Genomic DNA, 22,758 nt, shown 5'->3' on the forward strand with positions numbered 1-22,758 from the left:
TTTAAACTCGTACCTTATATTCGAATACTGAGAGAGCTTTCCCATTGACGGTTTTGTTACGAAGTGTTTACCCTTTTCCGGCACGTGACCTCAGAAAAATCGGGCCCCATCGGTTGCGGTCATAGCTAAAAGAAATGTATATAAAGACCTTTATATACGTTACCTATATCTATGGTTGCGGTAAGGCGCAAACCATGGAGCGAATTTTTTCTGAGTTCCGACGGGAAGTCACTGTGGGTAAACACTATCGGCAACGCGCGAGAGAGTGATTTCGAAAATAGGGTACATTATCTTTGATGTAACTTAAAAAAGCCCAAAGGGAAAAAATGCGATGGGCTTTAGTTTTACCATGGCAACCGAAAACATTTTTGACAACTAAAATATTATATTTCATTAAATTAACATGGCAAAATCGAAGATTCTAAAATTATAAAATTTGGGTAAATATCTAATTTTGGGTAAATATCTAATTTTGGGTAAATATCTAATTTTGGGTAACTATCTAATTTTGGGTAAATATATAATTTTGGGTAAATATATAATTTTGGGTAAATATCTAATTTTTGGTAACTATCTTAATTTGAGTAACTGTCTAAATTTGGGTAAATATCTAAATTTGGGTATTTAAATTTGAGTAATAAGTTGGGTAAGTACTTAAATTTTTGTAAATATTTTATTTCAGGTGATATCTAAATTTGGTAAATATTTAAATTTTGGTAAATATTTAAATTTTGGTAAATATTTAAATTTTGGTAAATATCTAAATTTGGTCAATATTGAAATTTTATTTTGGTAAATATTTAAATTTTATTTTGGTAAATATTGAAATTTTGTTTTGGTAAATATTGAAATTTTATTTTGGTAAATATTGAAATTTTATTTTGGTAAATATTGAAATTTTATTTTGGTAAATATTGAAATTTTATTTGGTAAATATTTAAATTTTATTTTGGTAAATATTTAAATTTTATTTGGTAAATATTTAAATTTTATTTTGGTAAATATTGAAATTTTATTTTGGTAAATATTGAAATTTTATTTTGGTAAATATTGAAATTTTATTTTGGTAAATATTTAAATTTTATTTGGTAAATATTTAAATTTTATTTTGGTAAATATTGAAATTTTATTTTGGTAAATATTGAAATTTTATTTTGGTAAATATTTAAATTTTATTTTGGTAAATATTTAAATTTTATTTTGGTAAATATTTAAATTTTATTTTGGTAAATATTAAAATTTTATTTTGGTAAATATTAAAATTTTATTTTGGTAAATATTTAAATTTTATTTTGGTAAATATTTAAATTTTATTTTGGTAAATATTTAAATTTTATTTTGGTAAATATTTAAATTTTATTTTGGTAAATATTTAAATTTTATTTTGGTAAATATTTAAATTTTATTTTGGTAAATATTTAAATTTTATTTTGGTAAATATTTAAATTTTATTTTGGTAAATATTTAAATTTAAATATTTTAATTGAATTTAGATAAGTATTTAAATTTGATTAAGTATTTAAAATTGAGTATTTTAATTTGGGTAAATATTTTAATTTATGTAAATATCTGAATTCGGGAAAATTTTCCACCCTACCTTTTTAGATTTGGATAAAAATTGGTCTTAAAGGTTATTCTGGTCGATAAAGCCGAATAAATTTGGGTATAAATCTAAATTCAAATGGGTAAATTTACTATAAATACTTAAATTTACAGCACCTGATAAATCTACCCAAATTTAGACATTTATTATGAATTTACCTGAATTTAGATATTTAAAGTAAATTTACCCAATTTACCCATATGAATTTAGATTTTTACCCAAATTTATTCGGCTTTATGAACCAGAATAACCATTAAGACTAATTTTTATCCAAATTTTAAAAGGTGGGGTGGAAAATTCCAAAGAAATTGGTCGATTTGTCGTGGAATGACCCCAAATTTAGAAGTTTACCCAAATTTAGAAGTTTAGTTTACCCAAATTTAGAAGTTTACCCAATTTTAGATATTAACACAATTTAGATATTTACACAAGAAAAACAAAGAGTGGAAAACGAAATTCACAAAATGGCCAACGTGGCTTGTAGGTGGCGCCGCGAGTATGCGACGTATTATAAAGCCTTTTATGAGACTAATAATACCTTGAAGGAGATAACTTGGTGTATTCTGAAGAGTGGGCTGCGATTGGTAGAGTATTTTGCCCACAATGCTCGTGTTTACGGGGGCTAGGATCGAAGCGCCATCTAATCAAAATATTTTGTTTATTGAAGGCGCACATGCTTGTTAAGGCTTAGAAGAGTTTTGAAGTTGTAGTTGAATTTTGTGTATTTAAGTTATTTTTTGTCATGGAAAAATTAATTTTTTAGTATTATTTAAAAACATAATTATTCCAGTTTATAAAGCAATAATTCTAAATGATTAAATACTTAACTAACCTCCTTCATCTTTTTTTCTTTTCTTTTTGAGTAGATGGGACAATACAGTCCACTAATAGTCCTAGTCGATAGCTACACCGCAAAATTTTCGTTTTGAAAACGAAAACATTTGAGAGAGTTGGCCATTTTCGGTCTATCGAAATCTGGCAGCCTTGCCTGCCTTCCGGCCTGTATCTCCATAACGAAAATGGCCGACGATTACGCCGCCGAAAATATTTTACTAAACTGATCGGCAGCGTTTTTGACCGTTATTTTGAATTATCGACAGACTATAGCTATGCGATTAATAACGAGTGAGATATGTGTAAAGGCCATGCCCCCTGGGGAATACTTGGGGATAGGGACGGGAGTACGGGACAGCCGTGGCGGAAGTGTGACAACCACCCGTTGGGGGGATTTATGGTCGTCCTCAAACGGCCATCCACAAACTCTCCATCCCAGACGCTTGGAATTACAGGAGTACGCCATTACTCCCGGGAACCACCTCCGTTAGCAGACGGTTAGAATTTGAAACTCAGCTATTCAAGGTTTCTTTCGTCTACCAGATGGCAAGAAAACGTGGGCCACGCTAGCGCACAATGCATGCCGGTGTTTTTACAGTGCCAAGCGTGGGGGCAAGCTTTCAGCTTGCTATCTATAGCCTTCCCTCCTCCTAGATAATACGGGAGAAAACAGTACAAAATAAGGTAGTGGCCATTTTAAAAAGGATTTTAGCAATTTGTCAGAGTGGGGAAAATTATATTTGGTTTTCTGAATCAAAATTACCCTTCAATCATTTTTAAAACTAGAGTTGGCTTTATTTCGACAGTAACCTTAATCAAAAATGGGCACTATCATATCTTTTTTTTATCGGCTGTAGTTTACTTCTGCCCCAATACTAATTTTGGTTGACGTAGAACTGATGAAAATGAGGTTTTATTGATTGAACTACACTAATATTCTTCAGCCCCAATACTAATTTTGGTTGGCGTAGAACTGATGAAGATGAGGTTTTATTGTTTGATCTATACTAATATTTGTTAATATTATTAGTACCTCAATAATTTTGGTTTTTGGCGTTTTGAGCACGTGATGCAGGTGCAATTGTTTGAGCTTTGTTTAGATTTTAGGCCAAAGTAGACGAACATTGGGAGTTATCGTAGGTCTCATAGGTTTTGGCCTACAAAATTGATTTTGACGATGGTGCCTTATCGTTCTGTGGCTTGTTTTACTTTGCATATAATACATTTTCCCACTAATCTCTGCATCGACTCTCGGTCTTCTGCTACGGTGCAGAACGCCTTAACAGCCGTATTTCTGATAATGATAGGTTAGCATTTTCTGGTTTTATATAGTTGATTCGTTAATAATTATAGACCAGTTTTGCTCTTTGTAGCTTCTCCGAATGTATATTCCCTGTTTTATAGATAATCAGCATTGAATTGTGCAAAATCAAATAAATGAATTATGTTAATTAATTAAGAGTGGTTTATATATACCTGAAAATATGCTTATACCTACCCGAAATTAAGCTTAAACCTACCCGAGATTAAGCTACATTAATAAGTTGTGATCGGTGTTAAGGCGTTCTGCAACGTAGCAGATACTACGTTATTTGTTTAGCCGAATAGCCATAACTCTTAGACAAAAGACCGAGACTCAATGCGGAGATTAGTGGGAAAATGTATTATATGCAAAGTAAAACAAGTCACAGAACGATAAGGCACCATCGTCAATTTTGTAGGCCAAAACCTATGAGACCTACGATAACTCCCAATGTTCGTCTACTTTGGCCTAAAATCTAAACAAAGCTCAAAAAATTGCACCTGCATCACTTGCTCCACGTGCTCAAAACGCCAAAATCCAAAATTATTGAGGTACTAATAATATTATCAAATATTAGTATAGATCAAACAATAAACCTTATCTTCATCAGTTCTACGTCAACCAAAATTAGTATTGGGGCCAGTGTTTCCACTTTGCGGCGAAAAAGGGCGTTTTCGGCGAAAACTGTCTCCGGTGGGCACCATAAATTTTAAAACCGGCGAAAAGGCGAAAAAGCGGCAAAAACCATTGAAAACGGCGCAAATTGCGGCGAAAATATTTTTCGATATTTTCAGTCAGAAAAACTAAAAAATCGTCGTCTCTGTAGTCCCTCTACTCTGCCCCCTATGTCCGCCCATTCAATTTTTATATATACCAATAAAAAATGTATAACATTTGAAGAAATAATTTTTTTTTTTTTATATAAAAAAATATTGCCCAAATCTAAGATTGGAAATAAAGATAAGAAAAATATGCAATGACCCTCACTAAAAAAAATTAAGGTAAATCTATGGGGGGAAATTGCGGCGAAAATCGATTATAGAACCGGCGAAAACTGGTAAAATTGCCCCTAAAATAGGCGAAAATCTCTACCGCAGAGTGGAAACACTGATTGGGGCAGAAGAATATTAGTATAGATCAAACAATAACACCTCATCTTCATCAGTTCTACGTCACCCAAAATTGGTATTGGGGTAGAAGTAAACTACTTCCTTATTATGACTTTGCTACTCCACGACTAGTGTATAAGTTATAGTAATTATTTAGAAAAACAACGGTTTATCGTACACTATATCGATTTCAGAAATAAACCTTAATTGAGTTTGGTATGTTTCAGAATACCGTAAAAAATTATTGATTGTGATTCCACGGATTTTTAATGATAGAAAAATTGATCAGAATAGTGATAGGGGCGTTATATTAAACATTTTGAGAGGAAAATATTGATCGAGAAAAGTAACTCATCTTTGATTTTAATTTGATATTTAAACGTTGCCGGGTTTTAAAAACAAATTGATCGCGATAGTGATATTGGCGCCATCTTGATGATTTTGAGAGGCAAAAAGATAGATAGGCGAAAAAGTGAAAATCTCTGACCATGACTACATTTAATCCGTTACGATAATTTCATGAAGTTTCCCATAGAGGTATCTGGAGACTTGATCAAAGCCTCCTTCGCAACCGCATTTGAGGTAGACTGCCACCAGGGTAGTCAATAATGCCCTTACATTTTCCAAGTTACCCTCAGGGGCTCCTTCAAAGCAATGTCCCATTAGACTTGAAAATTTCAACGACCCATCTATGACAGCATCGCTACTAACAGAAAGATCGTCAACTTTCTGTACCAAGAGGTCTTTTATAGTCATAGCATCTGTCTCTATTGAATCATAAGTCCATTCTTTGTAGCGACTTAGAAACTTACCAAAAGTGTCCCTAATGACATAAATTAATTGCAAAGTGAATCCGCTCTTTTCCCAGTAGGTGTTGAAGATGTTCCTCCAAATAAAATCATGGACATTATCACATATTTTGTACAACAACTGCTCCGTAATTTGGCAGTGGGGGTAAAAATGAAGTGGAGTTATTCGAAGTACCAGGTTAAGAAACCACTCTTGCAAAGGCCATTCCAACAGATTCTTCAAAATAAAGTATTTATCGTTACTAAGCAAATGCATCTGTTCTTTGTGCATGATCTGCAGAAACAGACCAGCGGAGACGTCATTGTAAGGGTCCAGTTTTTCTTCGGGAGAAAGATTCTTCCAAAAATATCTCTCCGCGGATGCAGTGTCATAGTTAGATTTTAGTGCGTATTTGTAACAGCTATCACGCCACTGGTTACTCCAATGGATTAAGCCTTCATTGTTTGTTAACATTAAAGAAAACCAGTAGGCTGTCATGACGGGATCAGGTCTAGCCTTCCAACAAGGGTTAATAAAGTTACTTATTTCTTTGAGTCTTTTCCTGCCTACTAATGGCCATAGTTTAAGAACTTCTTCCTCCAGACAGAAAAGTCCGGCTACTGCGTATCTTGTAGTAGGTTTAATTTTTTCGTCTTGGCAGATCATCACAGCAGTCTGCTCCATGTCAATTGTACCAATGCCGCTATTCCAACAGATTTGTACAAAGTAACGTCTGATTTGGTGTTGTTGTAATATGGTCAGTTTTTCACGTTTTTGGACAAACCTCTGGCACCATTTTCGCAGTTGTTGTCCGATTGGATGGACTAATCCCAGAAGATGGTTTTGGCAAATAGATTTTGAAGGTAGTAGAAACACATTAGCTTGAATTTGCTTTGTACCATCTGACCATTTTGCGCTTTCTATGAGCGGTGGTGCTGTGTTTCTAAAAATCCTTTGTCTCAATTTCCACATTTTCTGTCCAATTGAATTAGTATGTCCCCGTAGGTGTTTTCCATTTGAAATTGTCTCTTTTACCGACGCATTCTCATAAAAATAATCTGACGCGTAATCAGACTTGTCTCCGTGGACGATCTGTCCGTATAGTCTCCCGACAACCACGTGATTTTCAGTGCTGCCAGACCACCCAAAAATTTGTAGCAGACGCTCCTGGGGGTATACCTTTTGCTGGAGAATATAATCTTAGCGTGTGCATAGCCTTTCTAACGCGAAATTAACCATTTTTATTATAAAAATGACATCAAAAAGTGATTATTATAGGAGTTTAGACGAAAAAACTGCCAAAAGGTATAGTGATAAGATATCTGTACTAAAAGGAGTTGATCCCTATACACTAAAAAGTGCCCAATTAGAAGAAAACATTGAGACCTTTCCTGGGGTTACTTATCCAGACATTGTAAATTACCTTGTGTTTCAAAAAAGTGCCTACACAAATAAGGAATTTAAATCATACAAAAGCTTAGAGGCTTATAATCAATTCGTAAATGGATGGGTTCATGAAATTAAACATAAGCGATTTGAAGATCATCACTTAGTCATTGCAAAAGTAAGATTATCACCTTTCAAAGGCAGAATATACGTACTTTTTTAAAACAATTTTCGAACTGAGCTTAAGCCTTCTTGACTAAACGTTTAGACGTATACATGTTCATTGAGATAACCATTTGGCAGTTATGATGATTTACTTACAAACAAGATAATATTATTTATTACATTACCCCTGTATGCGTTTCACGTAACTTGAGTATCAAATTTTAAATAAAGTTTAAAAAATTATATTTTAAATGAACAATTTTCTTTAGGTTTTCCATTCGCAACGTTTAAATGTGGACCCTCTAAAACCATGGCTTATAATTTGCAAAGACGGAGCTGTAGAATCAGCACATTGTACGTGTGTGGCAGGATTAGGGGAATCCTGCACACATGTTGCAGCAGCTTTATTTTTTATTGAATATGCCATTAGGCAGAGAGAAGCAAAGACTGTCACAGCTGTAAAAGCATATTGGCCAGTGCCATCAGCAAAAGTAGTTAAGTATACTAAAGGCTCAAAAATCAATTTTTCAACACCAAAAAGGAAATGCGAGGAATTGAACAAAACTATTGATGGTGTGCCAGTGGAGAAACCTTTAAAAGTGGTTAAGAACATTCCAGAACAGTCCCTTGATGAATTTCAAGCAATGCTTAAAAAGTTGAATGACTCAAAGCAAAAGTGTGGTATTTTATCAATCGTATCTCCATTTTCGGATCAGTTTGTGCCAAATACATCATCAGTTATTCATGCCACTGCATATCTGCGGTTACTTTTTAAAGAAGACTATTTAAAACTTTCGCTTTTAGAGCTGCAAAAATTGAGTTCCTCGATAAACATTTCCATTGATGAAAAATTGACTGTTACTATTGAAGAAAAGACGAGGAAACAGAGTGAAAATAAAAATTGGTTTAAGTACAGAGCAGGCCGTATCACAGCCTCCAAATTTAAAGCTGCTTGTAACACTAAATCTGCAACGTCTGCCCCAAGCTTAATTAGATCAATATGTTACCCAGAATTATCTAGATTTAAAAGTAAGTCTACGGAATGGGGCTGTCGGCATGAAAAGGTTGCCAGAGAGGCATATTTAAAAAATGTCACACCTAAACACACAAATTTTAGCTTTAGAGAGTGCGGTTTATTTATAGACCCTAGATTTCCACATTTTGGTGCGACGCCGGATGGTCTTGTCACTTGCGATTGCCACGGCCGTTCGTGTGTCGAAATTAAATGCCCATATTGTGTCAAGGATACAAGTGTGGAAGAAAATGTTAATAAAATAGAATGCCTGTCTAGTAAAAATGGAAAAAATGAACTCAAACAGTTGCATTCATACTATTACCAAGTCCAAACTCAAATTGTACTAAGCAACTCGCAGTATTGCGATTTCATCATATGGTCTAATGTTGGGAAAATGCACATTGAAAGAGTTGAACGTAATGACATTTTTTGGAATGAAATTTCCCAGAAAGCAACAACTTTTTTCAAAGACAGTATATTACCAGAACTCTTAGGCAAGTATTTTACCCGGCCAAAAGAAACTCTACGCGATCTTGAAACTATAGATAACATTAATTCTAATAATGAAGAAAGTAGCGAGTGGTGCATTTGCAAAAAAAATACGGGGGGCAAAATGATAATGTGTGAAAAAGGAAATTGTGCAATTTTATGGTATCACACCAAGTGTATCAATTTGAAAAAAGTTCCATCTGGAAAGTACATATGTGACATTTGTAAGAAAAATGAAACTAAAAAGAAAAGATAATTTTCTGCCAAATATAAATTATTTTATAAAGTGTACAATAACAAAGGGTTATGAAAAGCAGACCAAAATACTACAAATAATTATACATATTATTTTACATCCAGCTATTAATTTTAAAGACTTTCAGTGTAATTATTATTTATTATTATTGTTGGTGACCTGATGAAAGCTAGTCAAAATTTTTAAATGTTTAAAATAAAAAAAAAATAATAATGAAGTCTTGCGTCTCTTATATTTAATGATTTTAATGTAGTGTAATTATGATTATGATTATTATTCTAAAGTCAAAGAATATTGAAGAAGCTCTTCAATCTAAGGGCACCACCGAAGGACACATATTTGTTAAAGCACAACAAATTTTAACTATTTTGTCAAATTCTGAAATTATTTCAATCGGCTGTTTGGCATACAAAATTTGGTATTTTTGTCTTAGTGTTCCAATTACTCTTTCAACATGAATTCGAACAGATGCAATATTTCTTGTGCTTTCCACTTCTTCTGGTTCTAATTGAAGTTTCCCTTTAGTGAAAGCCGGAATGTTTATGGACGCATAGTGAAATCCTACAGATTCAGCAATATCAAAACCTCTGTCAGCTAAAACCACATCTCCTGGTAGTAACTTTTCCAAAATACCACAATTTTCTGCAGCATATTTGTCAGATACCCTACCACCAAAACTATCTGATACAAATGATATGACTCCTTGAGGACATATACCAATTAAAAATTTCAATGTGTTGTTATGTTTGTAACTGGACCAAGTTTGACTCTTAGCTTCAAGGTTCGACGATTTTTCAATAAAAACTTCAAAGCAATCAATTATCACGGCAACCTTTTTCCCAAATGCTTCTTGAAAAGACAAAGGCATCGTTTTCCACAATTCTTCCCTTTCAGGCCACTTAATAAATCTTTTTAGTCTTACAAATAAAACTGAAATAACATTATGGAATGTTCTCGATGCTGTCCGATCAGAGACGTCAAATCGGTAGCCCAAATCTGCGTACGAAAGATTAAGTCTTAACTTCATTAAAGCCAGTAACAATTGTTGAAATTTGGTCAATGATGAAGTTGCAGTAAAATTCAAAAATGGAAAAATATCATCCATCAAAATAGCGAGAACAGACCAACTTGGAAGTCCGGTGTAAAATTTAACTTTCACATCCTCATTGATGAAAGTTTCTTCGCTTAATTCCAAATTATGTACTTTTTTCCTGAGTTTTTCTCTATCCTCTCTAAGAAAAATTATTTCCGCTTCCATAGCCTTTAACACATCTACAGTTAAATTAGTCTGTACTTCTGTAGCACGGCAAGGAAGGGTTTCTGTTTGGGAAGATACACCAGTTTCCTTTGAAATTAATGTTTCTCCAAGAAAGGTTGCTGCAGGTTCAGCTTGACATTGTGGTTTCTCAAGTTCAAGAATTCTTTTCTTTAAATTTTCATTATAAGGTAATTTTGCCCTTTTCTTTAATCTTTCATGGCGATTGTTGCTTTGAGCGGAGACCTCAATTCCATACCCAAGGTTTTGGCATGGCTTCCAATCCACATTATTTACATCTTCTAAAAGAGCTGGCTGACCTAAATGAGTGTTTAATTATAAATATGCCTAATTTGGATTTTCCTTATACAAGAGCATCTAGGCATAATAATATTTACCTTTCACAAAATGTCTGGAGCAAACTCTTGCATGATATAATTTTTCTTCTGTGAGGTCACCCCTTTTTATGGCATTTACCCATGCTAATCTTCTTTTTCTTTGTAAGTCTTGTACTTCCTCACTATATCTAGAATGTATGGCTGGGAATCTAAAGAAAGATAATTCCGAATCTTTTCTTTTATTTGTACAGCCGTACACCGCACAAAAATGAACCATACTGGCTGAAATATTAAATGTAGAATGATGGTGCTTTTCAGTATAACAACTAACCAGTTAGACCCCCAGAAGCGTCTGCTAGAAAATTGTAGTCACGTGACTACAGTTAGTGACGTAGGCTGTCGGGAGACTATTGAGCGAAGACAATAGAGAGAGCGTTTTCACTGCTCCATAGAGATACGTTTATCCTAACCACGCATAGTCGTTCCAAAGATGGTATATTCATACTCTCGTTCATCTTCGGATGTTGCCTTACTTCCACTAAATTTGTCTTCAATGTTCGTTTATTTATAATACCAGTAACGAGTATCAGAGCTATAAGCCTTAGCTGCTCGTCAAAAACCGGAGCTAAAACATAGAAGCGCCAGCGGACGGCATCGTAGATTTCTCTTACAATGGGCAAGAAATAAGAGGGAAATTTCGTTTTCGATTTCCAACCAAGATATGTCGTAAGACTTCTTGTATGATAATTTGGCTCATCTACGCCTTAGCTTCGTATAATATTAAGTTGTTCTAAGTTATTCGCGATCGAAACGAGTCTAGGTGGCGTAACGGCGCTAGGTTCTCCACAAGGGAGCTCATTCAACTCGTTTAGTAGATTTTACGAGCAGCGTTGCCAGAAGCCTCAAAATGAATTATCGTACGAACTTTGTAAAAATATCGTACATAATGAAAAATTATCGTACACTAGGTATATGGCGTAGCTCGCAACCGAAACGGTTCTAGGTGGCGCTGAAGGTTTCATATCACTTCTTGGGTGTGTAGCGTCTGCTAGAATGGAAAATGCGTAAATCGGGTAGTGAATGCTTTTCTTTATTGTATTGTAATAATAAAGTAAGTTATTTCAACGGATAAAAATATATTTTCATATATTTCCGCGAAAGTTTTAAAACTTTGATTGTCAGTAACGTCTGCTTATACGCTAGCTCTTACTGTAGCTAAAAGAGGGCGTATGCGTAGTAAAATCGTGCAGGCCAGGGTGAGAAATATCGATTTTTTTAAAACTGGACCTGTGGCCAGTTACCACTTTTAACCTTGCAAAATCAGGCTTTCATAATTTATGGTCAAATTACCTATTCTTGACAATATGTGCTATAGACCCGACCCGAACAAGCCTACTGAGAGAGAGACTGTTTATATTTCTTTTTGCTTACTGCTACATTCGCTTCTTCTATAATGTAGAGTAGACAGACTCCCCTAGTCAACCATGCATACACACAATTGACATAAGGCCAAGCACACAGCATAGAAGCAAAGACCAAACAATTTTAGGGATTAATATAGAATTTTTATAATGAACTAAAATCTTGAAGGGAAAAAACTTTGAATTAATAAAGTGGTCACCAGGGCGATTGGCCTGTGATAGTGCCTTATTTCTCACACTGGTGCAGGCACCCACTGACCGGTGTTTGAAAAATTCACCCAGAAAATCAGGTAGCAGACGACGTGTCGAAGCTTTCCCTATGTCCGTAATTCGCGGGAAACTGACGAAATACAAACGCCGGTGGAGCCCTTTAAGCTTGGCCTATTCGAAAGTGTCCAAATTAAGTTTATAGTGTGAACTGGGCTGTAAATTAACCTATAATATGTGGTCCACGTTCAACATTGTTAAAAGGAAAGGCACTACCAGGAGTTTAGATTGGTGCTCTAAGTGTTCAAAGAGGCTGGCCACGTTGACGCCACTCCATAGGTTTGCCCATACAGGACCATCATGACTGTATTTTTTTTTCATTAAGAAAAAGTAATCGCTACGTTCTCTGACGACCTCATGCCAAGTAAAAATTACGGAAAATATTTAGAAGAGGTTCCCTCTCGAATATTAGATAATAGAACTGGAGTTTCGATTCCATCTAGACCAGATTTGTATGAAAGTTTCAAACTCACGACCAGTGGAATTATACGAAAAAAAATTGAAAATTAGTAGGTGCGAAATTTTTGGGGTGACATTTTTAAATTTTTCATTCGCCCAACTAATCGGATCGTGTAAAAAATATTCATAGCTTAAAATGTCAATAGAAACCGACAAAGGGAAGTTACACGCTTTTAGACATTTCAATTGAATAATTAATTTCATGGTTAAAAACATTACACAAATGTTTTATTTTTGGTGTGATAAAATACACTGTATTTTATCACACAAAAAATAAAACTTTCTACCTCTATAGGGTAACTTGCACGTGGCCTAGCGAACACTAAAGCCGGCCTAACGTTCTAGGCGTAGGCTCGTCGAGATTTGCATTGTAAATGTATATTTTAATGTTATTGTTAAAATAACTAATAATATACCGTTTATCTTATTGGTTTAATTATCTAAATAAATGTTTTACTTCTTAAACGGCTTCTATGACGTTATATATGATTAACTTACCGTTGCTCAAATAAAATAGTCCGGATAAAGATCCAAGCATGGAAGTTGGGGAATTTGGTGGGGCGATGTGTAAGCCAAAACATTACCCATAAGCCTTTGGTATCCGGTAGGCGCGTGTAAGTGGCGCCACGTTTCGGAAATATCCGTACATTACCGTTTCATAGGGGTCAGCTAAAGCGCTAGGTATTCTGGGAGTTCTTCGGCATTCGGCTTCTAGATGGGGAAAGAGTTCGCGATAGACGTATGGAATTTTCCCCTGCAGGCTCCATCCTTCACTGCGCGCGTAGAAAATAACGGCAACGGCAGAAGAAACACGATTATATGCCCAAGCCTTTTCTACTCCTAATTTTATCATATGTGGTGTTGTAACAGCGTAAAAATAATTTGGAAAATATAGACAAAATTATCGTACTTTCGCGTACGATAATACATTTTACATCGTACATCGTACCTGAAACGGAATTCGCGTACGTGTACGATAATTATCGTACGTCTGGCATCGCTGTTTACGAGACGGCTCCGAGATGATTTTTTGCAGACGAAGTGACGTCATACGTGGCCCGTGGGCGACTCACATTTTACGGAAGGCTTATTTTTAAAAATACCACGATTTATATATATAACAAATATAATATAACGCCACGTCTTGTTTAATTTTTCTCACTAGCGATTGGGGGAAACAACGCTCTCTTTCCCCTTTCCCAGCTTTTCTTTTACGAACCTTGGGTTTATAGAATAGGCCCTTAAATAAAACATCTTCCCAGAAATTGCCAAGAAGTAATATTTCCGACAGCCAGGACTCATAAGTTATTATTTATATAGTGCTTGGTGAAGTATTAGAAAGCTGGAAACTTTCTCGAACGTAACATCAGTTTTTTGCTAAGCCTTAACATGCCAAAAAAGTTACCTGGTTAAAAGGAAACACTTGTTGCATACCGTACTGCAAACGAAATATGTTTAGTTCTAAAGGAATGAGTTTTCATCTTTTTCCAAAAGATAATTTTATACGAAATGAATTAACTCTGCCTCCATGAGAAGCTTTAAAATTGCCTGGTATTATAAAAATATTACATATAATTTTAATTATTTATACCATAAGAGGATGATAATAATAATAATATTATCTTCTTATACTTAGTTTTAAAAACATTATATATGTTACCTTAAAATATATTATTGAAAATTAACATTAGTATGTTCCTTATACACGTGAGCCGACGCGTTTCTTATCTGACGCAAAATTGTCATGAGGGAAAAAGCGTCTCCATATGGCTTAAATATGACTTTGTGCCTAGCCATTCAAACTGTTTAACCGACCGACCGGAAATAGCTCCTTCCCAGAAGAATTTGGAGAGGGGAGTAGAAACCGAGTATCTTTTATTGAAGCGTCCATTGATAGAATCTACACAGGCTGGAGGCTGGAGCGCTTGGGATATGGGAGGGTCCGCTTACTCGCTACTCCCGCTTTTAGAAGTTTGAAATCAGCAGGCTAAGGTGCCGAAAGCGTCATCTGGAGAAAACTAGTGATTTAATAAAATGCTTCGGGATATACGGTGGAAATGTTTGCAATAAATCAGGCATTACGTTACGCTCATACTCACAGCCTTGGAGATATTATTGTCTGTTCAGACTCCAAATCTGCTCTCTCCATGTTCTCCAGCTTCAGTTTGGACTTCCAAGTCTTGACCTTTAGAACATTATGCGACAATTATCAGGGCAGCATCACTTTGTTATGGTGTCCTGCTCACGTGGGAGTGCCGGGAAATGTGGTGGCCGACAAATGTGCTGATGTTTCTCTAGTTTCTTGTCCCCCCTTTATCAGTGAGTTTCTTCCAAATTCGAAAAATTGCCTGAAAACTAGATGTTTGCAGTTAGTGTCAAACAACTGGACCACAGCGTGGCACCTCTTTCTAAAAAGTACGGATAGAGTTTGTTACAAACCAGTTCCATCGCGTGACATATTGTCAGCCTTGAGGCTTCCCCGTTGGAAGGACTCTCTCCTGGCCAGACTGAACTGTGATCGCTTACCTACCAATGAAAGACTATTCCTTATCAACTTAAAACAGTCGAATGCTTGTACTAGTTGTAACACTCAGGAGGTCCAGACAGTGGAGCATATTCTGTTCTCCTGTGTTCGTGGTCAACCAGTTCGGCCAAGACTTTTTCATGCCCTAAACACAGGCAGATATGATACAAATCTACAAGGGGTGAAAACCGCGGTCCAAAACGGAGACATGGCAATCATTTCTGATATCTGTGCTATTTTTCGCGCGGCCAGTATTTTTTAAAGCGCAAGTAGAATACAAAGCAGACATAAATAGTCATTTTTGTTTTAGTTTTTTTTGTTAAAAACACAGAAGAGAAAACAGTAGAAAGGACTGCCAACTTTTATCTTTCTGTATATATATTTTTTCTTTTTCTTTTGTTTTTGAGTATTTGTATCAGGGTGTGTATGGTGGGAAGGCCTAGTTGTCATGTGCACCAAAATAAAGTTTATTATTTTTGAAAAAAAAAAAAAATGCTTCGGGATTCCAACCTAGGAAGTTTTTCTGGATTTCATATTTAACTAAGGTAAATATATTGTTTATACTAATTCTTTATTTTTCATATTATTTAATACTAATATAATTTTCAAGTTGTATTTTTGGAATGTGTTTTAAGCTTCCTGTTTAAAAATATGATATTATTATTAGGCCTTAGCGTAGATAGACACTTGGATTTTTTCTCTATATAATCTTGGTTTTAAATTAAAATTTTAAATATATAAATTAAATAAAAAACAGGTGAAGCTTTTGTTGTATTTATATTTCAAATTAATTTTTAACAAATTGTATATAAAGTACATTAGTACTCTTTATAACATAAAGTTAAGCTAAGTCTGGAACAGGGTTGGCAGGCAGTAGAAAATAAGGGGACCTAATCGCTAGCAACCTGTGTAGATTCTATCAAAGATAATTTAAACTCGTACCCTAGATTCGAAATCACTCTCTCACGCGTTGCCGATAGCGTTTACCCACTTCCCACGGGAACTCAGAAAATATTCGCTCCGTGGTTTGCGCCTTACCGTAACCGATGTAGCCCGATTTTTCTGAGGTCACGTGCCGGAAAAGGGTAAACGCTTCGTAACAAAACCGTCAATGGGAAAGCTCTCAGTATTCGAATCTAGGTTACGAGATTAAATTATCTTTGATTCTATAAACCGTGAAAATACTGTCGGAGCAAAAACAATTTTCTCTGGTCGGCTGGATAATATTTCCTTATTACTATGGATGCACCGATTTGGCATATTTTTCTAATATCGGTATCGGCCAATATCGGATTAAGCGAAGCCGATATTGGCCGAAACCGGTATTAGAAAAATATTTTCAGAAAAACATTTAAAAATAAGATAATTCTCGATTAACTAACGAATGATAATATTTGATTTGATTGGCCGCGCCACGCATGCCAGACTTCAGAAGCTAGATCAATCCTTTTTTAGACAGGGGGTTACGAGACTGTAAACAAATAAAAAAACAATGAATTCGATTTGTGATAGAAAATATGTACCACTTAAATGAAAAGAAACATGTTCGGATATGATCTTGCAAACTTTTTTAATGAAAAATTAGAATAAAATGGTATAACAGTTTATTGAACCGTCTTTTACAATGATTTTATCATATACACTACTGTTAAAGTAATTTTTAAAATCGATAGATGGCGGTACGCTTATTGTTGATAAAACAGCTAAGAGCTCCTCTGTGACGACGAAGTGGCTGAAAGCGCAGAAAATTTACCTTATTACAAGAGTTTAGATAATTAAGATTAATTGTCAATCTGGCTCCTTAAGAAATATCTTACCTACACGGACTGTTAACCAGTGGCCAAGAAAATAATAGTTCCTTTCTAATGCCAAGTTTATCTGCCTTATCGATGGTTATCCCCGTCATCACAGACAATTCTTCATCAAGGCTTTGTGGCACAACGATTACCTCGTTTGTACACTACGTCATAAATACGTAGTAATGACGTCATTAATTCTAAAAAACCGTCTGCTAGTAAACAAACCGTCGTGAAGTTCGTGAACAACCGAAGCTTAAAATGAAAAACGAAGAAACACTGAACTTTTCGTCGTTTATAGAGAAATTTTACCGATCATAGATAACTTTTCATCGTCTATAGAGAACTTCCTACTGTTTTTAGAGAAATTTTCGTCGTTTATAGTGAACGTTTCATCGTTTATATTGAACTTTTTAACTCTCGTTGATAACTTTTCAACTCTGGTTGATAACTTTTCAACTCTGGTTGATAACTTTTCAACTCTCGTTGATAACTTTTCAACTCTCGTTGATAACTTTTCAACTCTCGTTGATAACTTTTCAACTCTCGTTGATAACTTTTCAACTCTCGTTGATAACTTTTCAACTCTAGTTGATAACTTTTCAACTCTCGTTGATAACTTTTCAACTCTCGTTGATAACTTTTTAACTATCGTAGATGACTTTTAACTCTCGTAAAGAACTTTTCAACTCTCGTTGATAACTTTTTAACTATCGTAGATGACTTTTAACTCTCGTAAAGAACTTTTTACCGTTCATAGATAACTCTCATATAAGCTTATTTTCATTAGATTAATTTGTCATTTCAAGAAGTAGAAATAATGTAATAACTTATAATAACGTTATATCTTTTAAACACTGATTAGGCTGATTTAATCGCGAGTTAAGCTCTTTTAATCCAGATTAGGCTGATTTAATCGTGAGTTAAGCTCTTTTAATCCAGGTTAGGCTGATTTAATCGCGAGTTAAGCTCGTTTAATAGCGAGTTAAGTTGATTTAATTGCGAGTTAAGCTCTTTTAATCACGGATTAGGCCGATTTAATCGCGAGTTAAGCTCTTTTAATTCAGATTAGGCTGATTTAATCGTGAGTTAAGCTCTTTTAATCGCGAGTTAAGTTGATTTAATTGCGAGTTAAGCTCTTTTAATCACGGATTAGGCTGATTTAATCGCGAGTTAAGCTCTTTTAATAGCGAGTTAAAATGATTTAATCGTGAGTTAAGGTCTTTTAATCCAGGTTAGGCTGATTTAATCGCGAGTTAAGTTGATTTAATCGTGAGTTAAGCTCTTTTAATCGTGAGTTAAGCTCTTTTAATCGTGAGTTAAGCTTTTTTAAGAATATGTTTCTCGGAGACCTTCCGAAAGTTTCTCTGTACGGCGCGGGGTTAAAAAGGGACCACACAAAAACCCTAAAATGTTTGAAGGAAAAATATTAAATGTGTAAGAAAATGCATCATCATTTCTATTAAAATATGACAAGAATAAATATTCAAATATTTATGAGGGTAGAAACCTTTTATTTTGGAAGGGAATGTAGTTTAATTTAGTTGGACTAAATTTTTTCCAAATTAGTAATTTTTACTTGTCGTCTATTTTAAAACCAAATGCCCTATTTATATATATACTGATTAATATTGGTGAAATCTTTATGCAAAATGAGAAATCTCGAAAATAATATTTAGCTTAATACAGTTTGCAATCGTCTTAAAATTTTGGGTAATATTGAAATAATATCGCATTACCGCAAAAGCAATATTCGTAAAAAACGAAAAATATCGTAAAACATGTGTAATATCTGTGTATTACAAATAATATGTGAACCCGGGGTAATCTTGAAATAATACTGAATTACCGTAAAATAATAATGTAATACCACGTAATATGTATTACGGTGTAAACCATCACGGAGATTTGTAAGCCCCTCGGAGTGGAGCTATCATTATTAATATTAAAGTTTTCCGTACTTTTAAAGAACAATGGTAAAAAATGTATATCACTGTTGCTACAATAATAATAAGAGTTTATCATACCGATTAACTGAATTAAAATCCTGGTTTTAATTTTATATTTATGATATGAAGTATTACATCTTGGATTTTATATTATAAGATATGATCAGAGTACTTATATTTACTTATAATGTTTTAAATGTGCAACATTTAAAACGTATAATACTCCCAACATGGAAAGACAGACGAAGAGAGCGACCAACGTAGCCACCCTCAAAAACCACTCGCTACAAAATATCGCGGATAGCGTTCCTGAGATATACCCATTGCCCACGCAAGATCGTGACGTCGACGGTCTACCGGTACGTACTTCCGCCATAAAATTTACAGGCCGCGTTTGCCTTGGCGAGAAGAAGTGTTGCCAGACGTACGATAATTAAAGTAAATGTCGATAATTTCGAGCTAATTTTTAGGCCGTACAATAGTTACATGGGTGCATTATATTTATTTCGATAATTCAGTCTGAGCATACGATAATTTAAAAAAAATTAAACTGCAATTTGAACTTAATTAATGTTAGCATATGTAACATAATTACTCATAAGTAGGCCACTTGTTCCATTTCTTCACTAAGGGTTTGTTTCACAGATATTGCGTCATACGTACCCTACGTAATATTTGACCTCGAACGCCTATTATGCCGTCGCGCAATTAGCTCTACGTCTGATAAACCGACGGCCATTATTTTATTAAGCAAACCGGATTGAACAACCAAGGCTTAGGAGCTAAAATGAGCTACAATATAGTGGTCAAGTGCTGTATTAATTTGCAAATTAATGAAGATTTGGGAGACTCAGGTTCTAAAATAAATGTGCATTATCATATATAAGAAGCAAGTTTATTGAAAAAAATAGGATGAGCATTTCTGGGGCATCTACAAGGTTGGAGTATTTGCAGATTCTTTTCAGCCTAGTCCTAACTCTTCTAGGCTTGGTATTTGTTTTAATAACGCTGATGGAATATCCCACTTCGACGACTTGTTCCATTTTCGGAAAACGATCACTGAACCGAACCGTATTGGTCATTTTCCCCAACCGTTTCTTTTTCTTAACTACTCATTATTTAATTTCATCCGCACAAACCGAGCGAGTTTATAAATTTCAATAAAGCTACATTGGGCTGACTAAAATTCTTACACCAAAAATTGCTTCTCAATTTAGAGGTTTTCCATTGGCTTAAATACATATGTTAGTAGCCAATAGTGTGACTTCCAAAATTACTAGGATGAATGAAAAGGTTAAAATCTAACGTAGTCCACCTTTTTACTGGTCCGTGCTGAAAAAAACCGTAAGTAAAGATTTTTGTATGGAGTAAAGGTACAGTGGCATACTTATGTGTAATTATGTTACATATGATATTAGTTTATTGGTTTTAGTCAAGAATTTTTCAATAGGTTATTGAAAACTTTGCATTTCTCATAACCATAACTTAATAAGTTAATATTTCCCCGAAATTCAATTTTACTAAATAATTTCAGGCGTACGATCGCTGTTTTCGGAAAACGATAATTATATCCTGTGGTATGATAACTCTAAGGAGCTGGCAACACTGGCGAGAAAGGAAATCGGCCTCTCTCGAGTTTCCTCTATCACTGACGTTGTCGCTCTCTCAAGTGTTTACAACGGTGCTGTAGTTGCCGTTGACGGTGGTCTAATAAACCTCGGTGTTAGAATTGTCACTGGTTTGGGAAAAGCTAAGCAACGCTCGATATGTAAATTTTCGAAAATTTTAAACCGAAAAATCAACTTCATTAACGGTTACAGTGCGCGAGCATAACAATTATCCTTGGGATCAAACTTAGTAATTAATCTTAATTTAGAGATTTGGCAATTCAACTCGTTAAATAGGGTGAATATTCTATAAAATTTCAGTCACTTCGTCGTAACATGTGAATTAGTCCATGCATAGTCTATGGTCGTGACAGCTGCGGAGATTTCAGCCGGTCTACGAACAATTGGATCAAAACTGAAGGTAAGGGAGCACACGCACCAATTTCACAGTTGTAGCAGACGACGAACTGCGTCAAGAAAAACAAAACACTTTTTTGAAACGGTTTAAAGTTAATTATCCTTAAATCAATGAGAACATTTTTTGCTTGTGGGGGGGGGGGGGGTGAAATTATTCCGTCGAATGGGATTTCGGTTAAAAGGGACGATACCTTTTTTTAACAAAAACCAAAATCAGTTCCTTGTTGTAATATCTAACGTAACATTTAAGCGACTTCCCTCAGTACCCTGACGTTATTGGGAACGACCCCATATCGCGACCTTTACTACAACTACTACGTAAGGAAAAATTAAAGGATCTAAAAGTCAAAACCGTCTTAATGTTACTTTACATTTTAAACAACAGGATATCCATAGCAATAATTCAACCATTGTGAATGTACCAAATTTCTCCAAGATTATAACGGGAAATTAGTCACGAGGGGTTTTGTATTTTGATTGTTTTGCGCCAGCTGTACTTTCTAATATTAATATTTTATATTATATTCCATTCTATATTACTATTTTGGTATAAGTAAATTTAAAAGAAATAAAAACGGTTTAATTATTGAAATTTATAATAGTTGTTCTATTTTAAGTAATGATTTCGAATATACTATACCAGATGGCGCTACAGCCCTTCTTGCGCCGTCGACAATGATTGCGCTAACGAAATGTTTTTAAAAAGATCTCGGCTGTAATTTTGTTAACAATTTTCTCTAGCAGTTTTGGGCATTTTTGTTAATCAAAATTTTAGCTCCTCTGTTTTTGCTCTTTCTTGAGCGGCAAAATTTGCGTTCTTCTCTTTTTGGAGCGCTTCTCTGTTATTTCCTATCCATTATTTTACCGCTCAAAACCGTCAATCACTTAATTTTAAGCCTCGTCTGAAAACAATATAAACGTCTGAACAATTAGCACACGAATGACACGATCTAGTTCAAAGGTCCACAGATGAATTCAGGGTTAATTTCGGATAGCTCCTTTCCTTCCGCCACTTCCTCTCGTTTACATTTTGCGCTCTTTTAAAGCGTCAGCTCGGCGTGAAGTAGCTCTTTTTTCAACAGATGTCGCTAGTGTCGAAATCAAAATAAATTACTTAAGCTACATTTTAACCCAAAAGGCGCGTTGGTTGGCTCGTTTGTAAATTTGTCAATAACTTAAATTATAGTAATTGTTTGCAATATCTTTTATTTGGGATATATAATTTAGGTTAAAGTCCACTAAATTGAGTAGAAGTTGTCTAATTATAAATATCTACAATGGTTCTCTGACTAGTGTTCGTACGTCGGATCCCCGACTTTTGTCCCCGACCCCGACCCCGCACCCGATTGTCGCAAACTAAGTTGGGGTTTTCCATTTTTTGGGGTTATGTTTTCGTAATGTAATTGTGGTATCGTCGAGGGTATCGTAGTCTTCCGCCCTAGCCAAGGCAGCTTCTGGAATAGCGTATCATTGCCGAGATAAATAATGAACGCAATTCAGTGATTGCGAGTAAACGAGTGCTTAGTTTATTTAATAAAAACAGGTTATATAGGTATGGATAAAAACAATCTATGTATAAAAACCATAATTGATAACAGATTACATCAGTAATTTTAAATTTTCGCGCCGACGCACCCCGCCAAAATCCTAAAAATATAAAATAGATAGGTTCCTTCGCTTCCGTTTTTCGTGGGCGACATTAGTAGATCCGAATGACCTTCGGCCGATGCCGCTGACGTAGTTCTCGCTTGACGCTTGACTTTGACTTGAGTCGCT

The 22,758-nt window shown here is 34.8% G+C and overlaps 3 protein-coding genes across 3 annotated transcripts; 1 reads left to right on the forward strand and 2 right to left on the reverse strand.

Moving 5' to 3' along the window:
• Positions 1–5,490: 5,490 nt before the first annotated feature.
• On the reverse strand, positions 5,491–6,808 carry LOC149962986 (uncharacterized). The gene is made up of 2 exons (XM_090170419.1): positions 5,662–6,808; positions 5,491–5,552 (listed from the first exon to the last, which is right to left on the reverse strand). Exons 1-2 carry the CDS (start codon positions 6,608–6,610, stop codon positions 5,539–5,541), a joined length of 963 nt encoding a protein of 320 aa, XP_090026545.1. The 5' UTR covers positions 6,611–6,808; the 3' UTR covers positions 5,491–5,538.
• Positions 6,809–6,819: 11 nt separating this feature from the next.
• LOC149962987 (uncharacterized) lies at positions 6,820–9,049 on the forward strand. Its single transcript, XM_090170418.1, has 2 exons — positions 6,820–6,943; positions 7,459–9,049. Exon 2 carries the CDS (start codon positions 7,834–7,836, stop codon positions 8,947–8,949), a length of 1,116 nt encoding a protein of 371 aa, XP_090026544.1. The 5' UTR covers positions 6,820–6,943; positions 7,459–7,833; the 3' UTR covers positions 8,950–9,049.
• A 118-nt stretch (positions 9,050–9,167) lies between these two features.
• On the reverse strand, positions 9,168–10,945 carry LOC149962988 (uncharacterized). Its single transcript, XM_090170420.1, has 2 exons — positions 10,603–10,945; positions 9,168–10,524 (listed from the first exon to the last, which is right to left on the reverse strand). The coding sequence occupies exons 1-2, from the start codon at positions 10,817–10,819 to the stop codon at positions 9,257–9,259; spliced, it is 1,485 nt and encodes a 494-aa protein (XP_090026546.1). The 5' UTR covers positions 10,820–10,945; the 3' UTR covers positions 9,168–9,256.
• Positions 10,946–22,758: the final 11,813 nt, after the last annotated feature.

This window comes from Leiobunum rupestre, chromosome 1 (genome assembly GCF_980474605.1).
Source record: "Leiobunum rupestre chromosome 1, qqLeiRupe1.1.hap1, whole genome shotgun sequence".
In the NCBI taxonomy this organism is placed as follows: domain Eukaryota; kingdom Metazoa; phylum Arthropoda; class Arachnida; order Opiliones; family Sclerosomatidae; genus Leiobunum; species Leiobunum rupestre.

Excerpts from the sequence above, each read along its gene's own strand:
- LOC149962987 (XM_090170418.1), top strand. The coding sequence starts at position 7,834 with ATGCTTAAAAAGTTGAATGACTCAAAGCAAAAGTGTGGTATTTTATCA.
- LOC149962986 (XM_090170419.1), bottom strand. The coding sequence starts at position 6,610 with ATGTGGAAATTGAGACAAAGGATTTTTAGAAACACAGCACCACCGCTC.
- LOC149962988 (XM_090170420.1), bottom strand. The coding sequence starts at position 10,819 with ATGGTTCATTTTTGTGCGGTGTACGGCTGTACAAATAAAAGAAAAGAT. Across the intron at positions 10,525-10,602 it reads CTCCAGACATTTTGTGAAAG|GTCAGCCAGCTCTTTTAGAA; the intron begins GTAAATATTATT and ends ACACTCATTTAG.